The sequence below is a fragment of the Rhincodon typus genome, chromosome 5, assembly GCF_021869965.1.
Source record: "Rhincodon typus isolate 14 chromosome 5, sRhiTyp1.1, whole genome shotgun sequence".
Taxonomy (NCBI): domain Eukaryota; kingdom Metazoa; phylum Chordata; class Chondrichthyes; order Orectolobiformes; family Rhincodontidae; genus Rhincodon; species Rhincodon typus.
The window spans coordinates 31,495,621-31,504,683 of record NC_063336.1 but is presented as its reverse complement, the minus strand read 5'-3'; the positions used below and the strand labels follow the sequence as shown (position 1 = coordinate 31,504,683).

Here is a 9,063-nt window from a genome sequence, read left to right as displayed (position 1 = left end):
TGTGTTCATCCAGCTCTACACCTTGTCATCTCAGATTCTCCAGCATCTGCAGTTCCTACAATCTCTGATACGGTTCAGTTACACTTTGGGGCTGGTAAATACTGAAAAACCAATTCGCTAAAATCAACACCATTTAGAGTTTCAGTAGGAATATGCCAGATTAAAATTCTGCAGAAACAAAACAGAAGAAAACAGGATGTAGATTTGAAGAGGCAATGCTTATTGGACTATTGGGTAAGAGCAGAAGAGTGGAGGCTAATTTCTTTTGAAAAGCCAACACTGGCAAGATGGGTTAAGGACTTCATCTCATGCTATCTGATTTTATGTTAGACTAAATAACTTGACATAATGTTGAGTTTTTTTTAAAAATCCAACATTAGTGTCTGGAAAGGCTCTCCCTACTGATTATTATAACTTCAACTGCAGATTGGCAGAAACTATGAAGAAACAGCAAAACCAGAATGACAATATGAACTGAAAGAAGGTACATGAAAGAAAGACAAATTTGATAACCTTAGTTCCTGTGAACATGTTTTCTTGCAAAATATCGAATCTGCAATTTTGAACTTTGTAACGTTGTCTAAAAGACAATCAATGCTCAGAGCAAAGATGTCTACTTACTCCACAGTAAGCATCATTGTTGAATATCTGAGGTGGAAGAGGGTTTCCTTTGGCAGGCTGCTTCTCCTGTGGGATGTTGTGATACATCCACCTTCTCTGGTCTTCTAACATTGTTATGTCAATCTCTTCAAATTCAATTTTGTTGGATTCTAAAAATCCCACAACTTCTTGTTGCCGCTTCTTGATCTGCAATGAAATCAGAAATCAGTCAGGAGAAATCAGCCTGCCCCTTACTACTTTTCATCATACACTGAACAAAAAATGTTGGGTCAAATCTTCATTCCAAAGTTGACTGCGCAGAATCAGGGAATGTCACCACTCACTGGGGCTGGGGATGGGGGTGGGGGCTGGGTGGGTGGTGTTGACAGGAATTGAACCTATTGATCCCAGAAATTTGCCAAGGTAGTCACGAGACCGCTGCGGGACAAGGTGAGCTGTTCGAAAGGTTTGCTTCCGTGCTCTGGGACTTCTTCCCAGTTGCAATGAGAAGAAGCTCTAATTCTCACCTTTCACACATTCCTTGAGCCTATCCATGCCAGCCCATGCCCTAGCACCTTCACAGCCCTCACACTCTCCATGCCAATGAATGTTCCTCTACTCTCATGCTGTTGTCATATCCCCTAAATGCTAAATGTCAACCCATGATCCACCCATTAACCTTTGGCGCTATATTCTCCATGCCAATCTATTCAATGTCTACTATGGAAAACTTTAAGAACCATGGTGAGATGAAATAAAGTCACATTCTTTGTTTCTATTATGGACTTCACCGTATTAAAAAATTACACTCTATTAAATAAAAGACTATTCAATACATATAAATCTCCTCAAGTGCCTAAGCCCTTCCAAATACAAACATTTGTATTCTTAGCCCCACATCAGAAACAGTTAAGCTCTATGATCACTTGGAGCTGTTAATCAAACTCGAAACTTATAGCCCCTTCAATATAATGATAGTGTGTGGTATCAGTCAAGCAGCACTAATCCTATAATAATAGCCCTGTGATGTCTATTGGAATTGCAAGCACTGATTTTTTTCAACTATATACTTTTATTTTTAAAGAGCAGGTGATTTAAATGACTTGAAAGCCTGTCAGTCACATAAACCTTCCATTTTTTACATAAATTTATGCCTACTTTTAGCAATTCCAAAGAGGTACCCTGGACCTCTCCAAAAAGGTACCTTAACTCCCCAAATACTCTGGTAGCTTCAGACTTTCTCCTGAAATATCTGAAGCCCATAAGTTGCATTTTGGGATTCATGATCACAAAAATGCTTCTAATGAAGAGGCGGCTGAACATTTGAATGTGCTGCTGTCTCCGTGAACTCTAGATGTGAACATCCGATCCCTGTTCCCCAGTGCTATCTACCAGGGGAAATGGAAAGTGCAGGTTTGGAGTAAGGGCTTCCAGATTCTGGATTCCAGCACCATTTTGAATCTGGTGCAGAGCCAATCCATCTCCATGAAAATTCAGGCTTTGTTTGCATCTTTTGTCTAAGATTTGTTCAACTGATGGCCAAAAGCAACACATTGAGATAGCTTAACAGGAAGATTGACATCCAAGCTTCACAAATGCTTCAGCTCGTATGTATCACTTATGAAGAACTGCTATTACTGTGCCTGGACTGCGAGCTGGTTTGATACAATAAGCCATCCATCTTTATGGGATAGGAAGAGTAGAAAATAAAGGGCAAATTGAAATTTTAAAATCTACATGTTAAGGCATTCCACTTAATTACCAACAGCCTTGTGAAGTTTTCTTGTCAGGAACTCAAACAAAGCTGACTGAAACTGAATTAATTTGGTTCAGTTAGGTTTACTTCCATCTAGGGTAATGTGTTAAATTGGATCCAAAGTTAGTTTAGTTTACATGAAACAAAGGGTAATGGTTGATGGCTGTCCTTGCAAATAGAAAGCTGTTTCAAGTGATGCTCTGCAGGACTCAGTGTTGGGGTCCCTGCTATTTACTTTATGCATTAATGATTTGGACATGAATGTGGCAAACACAATTTGGAAATTGACACAAAAATTAGCTGCATAGTAGATAGTGTAGAGAATAGTTGTAAGCTCCACATAATAGAGTGGGCAGGAAAGTGGCCGATGGAGTTCAGCTCTGATAAGAGTGAGGTGATGCATTTTGGGAGGTCAAACAGCAAAAGACATACACAATAAATGGGAATATACTGAGAAGGGTAGAAGAAAAGACACCTTGGTGTGCAAGTGCACTGGTTCCTAAAGGTAGCAGTATGGGTAAATAAGGTTGTAAGGAAGGCAGATGGAATACTCTCTTTCATTGGCAGAGATATAAAATACAAAAGTACTATAATGATGAAACTGTATAAGACACTGGTGGGGAGGCCACAACTGGAGTATTGTGAACAGTTCTGGTCGCCACATTACAAGAAGAACCTAATTTCTCTAGAGACAGTGAAGACAAAATTTACTAGAATGTTGCCAGGGCTGCAGAATCGTAGCTACGAGGAGATATTGGAGAGTTGGGAGCTGTTTTCCTGGGAATGGAGAAGGCTGAGGGGTGATATACTGAGGTACACAAAATTGTGAGGTGTAGAGCTGGATTAGACAGGAGGAACCTGTTTCCCGTGGCAGAGAGTTCAAAAACAACAGCTCAGAAATTCAATCTAAGTGGCATTAGAGGGGATGTGAGGAGAAACCATTTTATGCAGAGGATGGTAGGTGTCTGAAACTTGCTGCTTGAGTTGGTGATGGAGGCAGAGACCCTAACTCTTTTAAAAAGAACCTGGGTCTGCACCTTAAGTGTTGTAAGTTGCAGGGCGATGAGCCCTGTGCAGGAAGATGGGATTAGAAAGGGCATCTGGGTGTCTTTGGGTCAGCATGGACAAGATGAGTCAAATGGCCCCCTTCTCTGCTGTATCATTTCAATGGCTCCAATATCCCTATGACTTTGTAGAATCTTATGGTCTGTGTAAGTTTACAGGAATCTCTGCAAAAACAGCCTGTTTGCCAATTTTTCCAACAGTTACGATTGGAAATCAAGAAAAGCTCCGGGAAATTTTAATCAGTTGGGTTCAAATGCTACAGTAAATCTGTCTGAAATTAGATTCTTGCATAAAAAATGGAAACAAAATACCATGCATTTTAAATAAATACATATCTCTTATTGAATGATGTTTACTTTATTGCAATTGTCATGGTCACCAAAATCAATCTTTTGAGATGGACGATGTCTTCTGAAAAAAGGGTGAAGGATGGAACAAGGTAAGAGATCCCACTGCACTTTCTTCTGCGATTGATTTTCAGTTCTAATATTAACTTTTACAGAGATTAACATTTCAATTGTTCTTCTGAAATGAAGCCACTCCCTCCCCATCTCAAACTCAAACATTAGCCAAATACTACAGACTGCAATGATTTCAAAAGAACAACATTTTCTTTCTCTAAAAACTCTCAAAATGCAAAAAAAACTATTTGCAACCAATAAGCAACAGAAAGCTAAAGTGTGACATATTCATTGAAAAGCAAACAGGTTACATTTCCAACACCTCAGCAAGTTTTAAAGTTCTTTGTGTTACAATTCAGATTTTTTTTCAATGCGCCTATTCCAAAAACAAGAAACAAAGCAAAAATAGTTTTGAGTCAAAATGTATCATGCAAGTACGTAGTTTCACAGCTACATCAATGGTACAGACCAGATACTTGATCAATCCTACCGGCTACGAACACTCCAATACTGGACTAACTGTACTAAGTGTTGCTTATTAAGATAATTCAACTTAGGATACATTTCAATGCTTCATGTAAACACAGCATCTGTTGCTAAAAAACAAACATCTGAAAGTCCTATCTGTTCTCTTTCGTAACTTTAGATTGTGCGTTCATGACAGAAATTATAGCATGGAATCTTCCCTTGCATCTTTGGCTCAGGTGAGTGTTATCTAAATTAGGAATTTATCTACACATCACTTTAACAAGACAGAGCAAAATTAAAACATAATGACAGCATATCATGTTAATAAACAATGGCACATAGACCCTTTGTTGGACAAGAAATAATAATGGCAACAGTAGTGTGGAGTTTCTGTTCAGTTATAATTGAAAAATAGATGTAACAGATGGAATAGAGTTAGATAAACATCAGTTACATGGAATCTCTGCCCATTTAATACCCATTTAATATTTTTAGAACCACATGTGGATCCTCCTGCCTTTATGCAAGATGGGGAGAAACAAAGGGATGCTGGCCATGTTAGGCTCCCATGAGAGAGACTCCATTTATCTCTCAACGTTCTTTAAATATGAATTCACAGTGGGAATTTTGCTGTCTGAGGTATTCAAAGACATCTGACCCACTAATGTTCTAAACCAAAAATGAGGCATTGGCAGAACTATAAATAAAAGCAAAATGCTGCATGCCAGAAATCTGAAGCCACCATAGAGAATGCTGGAGAAACTCAACAGGTCCTTTAGCTTCTGGGGAGAGAAAAACAGAATTAACATTTTGGGTTCCCCAGTCTGACTCTTCTGGAGTTCTGAAGAAATCATACTAGACTTTAAATGTTAACTCTGTTTTTCTCTCCAGGGATGCAGCCAGACCTGCTAGTTCCTCCAGCATTCTCTGTGTTTATTAGTGATAGAACTATGTTACCTCATATGAGGACAGCTAACATGTAACATGCAGCAACAATATTCAACTGTGCTCTTAAACTTTCTCTTTATTTCCAAACATATTGGAACTCTGTCCTTTACGGTGGGTGATGTTAGAAACAACAAATAGGGCTACTGTCATGCAGTACCATCTCCACTTGACTAAAATGAGATTTGGGCTAAAGTGTATGTTACCTCCTGCTCTGAAGAATCAGGTTCCTACCTTTATATTTGCTGTGCCAACAACTGTGTTTTGACAGTCATCGTTTCTTGTAGAAAGAATGTATATTTAAATGGCACCTTTCACAATCTTATGTCACTGCAAAGTTCCAAAGTTGTTATACTGTAGGGATCCTTTGGAAAGTGTAAAATGCACATGTGGATCTTATAAATTTTTGCAGAGGGTAATAACAATTTTGTCCCATTATACAGAAACTTATCAAATTTATTGCACAGGTTCTGAAGTGGAACATCTGCTCCAATGTGAAGCTTCTCTTCCAAGAACTCCTCAAGTGAAATCATCAGATCCATCGAACTCTGACAAACACATGCTTAATTTTCAGGAAAATTATAATTTGTTTTCTTCCTAATAATCCAGCACTATGTAAGTTCAAAACTTTGTAATTGGAATTAGCATGGACTTCAAGACAGTGACATGCTGTTTGGGTGAGAGAAGGAGCAATTGTTGTCTTGTTTCATTCGGGTGATTAGTTGTATTCAGCAGCGAGGAGTACATATCAACATAAAGCAGTGACACTTGCAGAGAAAATGATTAAGATAGTAAAGGATTACTAGGAAATATAAAATTGGTGGTAACTACGAGCAGAATTATAGCTCAACTTTGCTTATTGTACACAGGGGTCAATCTGACAAAAACTGAAATCTTAGGAAAAGTGAGGTTGGTGTAAGTTTAATGATCCTGTACACTCAATAGAAAACACAGACTGGCAATCAACCCTATCTCCAACCAACGCTGACTTAATGTGTTCATAGCTCCAGAATGCAACCACTGAATTCACATTTTCATCTCATTACTTCATCAAGGCATTCATTCCCACCCCCACACACAAGTTACATTCAATTTACTGAAAATATACATGATGTTTTTAAACACTTGTTTAAATGTCAGTGCATAATCCGATCAAATCCAGCCTTTATATAATTTGTTTTTCTTTATTCATGGGGCATCTGCATCATTGGTTGGGCCAGTGTTTACTGCTCAACTTTCACAGGCCCTCTAACCAGAGTGGCTTACTGGGTCAGTTCAGTCAACTGCCTTGGTGCAGGTCTGGACTTACATCTAGACCAAACCAGGCAGGATTGGCAGATTTCTTTCCCTAATGGATATTAATGAACTACATATGATGTAGAGCTGGATGAACACATCAGGCCAGGCAGCATCAGCGGACCAGGAAAGCTGACGTTTCGGGTCTGGACCCTTCTTCAGAAATGGGGGAGGGGAAGGGGACTCTAAAATAAATAGAGAGGGGGAGGTGATGATGGAAGGTGGATAGAGGAGCAGATACATGGTGAGAAGACGGACAGGTCAAGGAGGCGGGGATGGAGCCAGTACAGGTGAGTGTAGGTAGGGAGTTGGGATGGGGTTGGTCAGTAGGGAGGGAAGGGCGGGTAGGTGGGAGGGAAGACGGACAGGTCAAGGAGGCGGGGATGAGGCTAGTAGGTAGGAAATGGGGGTGGGGTTTGGTCAATGAGGTGGGAGGAGCGGATAGGTGGGAAAAAAGACAGACAGGTCAAGGAGGCGGGGATGAGATGGGCTGGTCTTGGGATGTGGTCGGGGTGGGGAGATTTTGAAGCTTGTGAAGTCCACATTGATAACATTGGGCTGCAGGGTTCCCAAGCGGAATATGAGGTGCTGTTCCTCCAGCCTTCGGGTGGCATCGTTGTGTCACTGCAGGAGGCCAAGGATGGATATGTCATCCAAGGAGTGGGAGAGAGAGTTGAAGTGGTTCGCGACTGGGAGGTGTAGTCGTTTGTCACAAACCAAGCGTAGGTGCTCCACAAAGCGGGCCCCAAGCCTCCGCCTGGTTTCCCTGATGTAGAGGAGACCACATTGGGAACAGCGGATACAGTATACCACATTAGCAGATGTGCAGGAGAACATCTGTTTAATATGGAAGGTTTTCTTGGGGCCTGGGATGGAGGTGAGGGGGAAGGCATAGGAGCAGGTGTAGCACTTCCTGCGGTGGCAGGGAAAAGTGCCGGGGTGGTGGGTCGAGTGGGGAGTATGGAGCAGACGAGGGAGTCACGGAGAAAGCGGTCCCTCCAGAAGGCAGATATGGGTGGGGAGGGAAAAATATCCTTGGTAGTGGGGTCAGATTGCAGGTGGTGGAAGTGGCGGAGGATGATGCGTTGAATCCCGAGGTTGATGGGGTGATACGTGAGGACAAGGGGAATTCTGTCTTTGTTGCTATTGCGGGGAGGGACTGTTCCATTGTGGCACTGGAGGAGGCCTAGGATGGACATGTCATCCAAGGAGTGGGAGGGGGAGTTGAAATGGTTCGCGATTTGGAGGTGCAGTCATTTGTCACGAACCAAGAGGGAACAGTCCCTCTTCCGCAGCTACACTGGCCCCATTCCCCACCTCTTCCTCCATTATATCGATGATCTCCATCCCTGGCCCCAAGAAAACCTTCCACATTAAACAGATGTTCACCTGCACATCTGCTTATGTGGTACACTGTATCCGCTGTTCCCGATGTGGCCTCCTCTACATCGGGGAAACCAGGCGGTGGCTTGGAGGCCACTTTGTGGAGCACCTACACTCGGTTTGTGACAAACGACTACACCTCCCAGTCGCGAACCACTTCAACTCCCTCTCCCACTCCTTGGACAACATGTCCATCCTGGGCCTCCTCCAGTGCCACAACTGTCTGTCTTTTCTCCCACCTATCCGCTCCTCCCACTTCACTGACCAAACGCCACCCCTACTTCCTACCTACTAGTCTCATCTCCGCCTTCTTGACCTGTCCATCTTCCCTCCCACCTACCCGCCCCTCCCTGCCTACTGACCAACCCCAACTCCGTACCTAAACTCACCTGTACTGGCTTCATCCCTGCCTCCTTGACCTATCCATCTTCTCTCCACCTATCCGCTCCTCTATCCACCTTCCAACATCGCCTCCCCCTCTCTCTATTTATTTCAGAGTCCCCTTACCCTTCCCCATTTCTGAAGAAGGGTCCAGACCCGAAACGTCAGCTTTCCTGCTCCTCTGATGCTGCCTGGCCTGCTGTGTTCATCCAGCTCTACACCTTGTTATCTCAGACTCCAGCATCGGCAGCTCCTACTATCTCTTAATGAACTACATGTTTTATTTTATGATACTCATTACATGGTCACCATTAGACTAGCTTTCTGAATTCCAAATTTTTATTGAACACAAATTTCAACATCTACCATTGTGAGTTTCAAACTTCTGTCCCCAAAACATTAATCTGGGACTCTGCATCATCAGTCCAGTGACATATCACAACATTGCCACTTCTCCACTATCCTTTAGATATTCTTTAAATGCAGTTGTAAAATGAATTTTGTTCACATCTTATCGATTCGTGCAGTGCGGCAAAGTCCACTAAATATCAGAATAACTGAATTAAAAGCTAAACGCTTGTTTTATTTAAAAAAGTCAGCTACTTTATGATTGAATCAGAGATAGTAGGAACTGCAGATGCTGGAGAATCCGAGACAACAAGGTGCAGGGCTGGATGAACACAGCAGGCCAAGCAGCATCATAGGAGCAGAGAGGCTGACGTTTCGGGCCTAGACCCTTCATCAGAAAAGGGGGAGGGGAAGGGGGTT

General features: G+C 42.2%; 1 protein-coding gene across 3 annotated transcripts in view; it reads right to left on the bottom strand.

The window, feature by feature from the left end:
* The window catches only part of sh3bgrl2 (SH3 domain binding glutamate-rich protein like 2), a 73,694-nt gene that overhangs the window by 32,780 nt on the left and 31,851 nt on the right, over positions 1–9,063 (bottom strand). For all 3 annotated transcript variants that reach the window (XM_048597256.1, XM_048597258.1, XM_048597255.1), the window contains exon 2: positions 622–807. In XM_048597256.1, the coding sequence (XP_048453213.1) occupies positions 622–807 (186 nt within the window). The remainder of the gene's footprint in view (positions 1–621; positions 808–9,063) is intronic.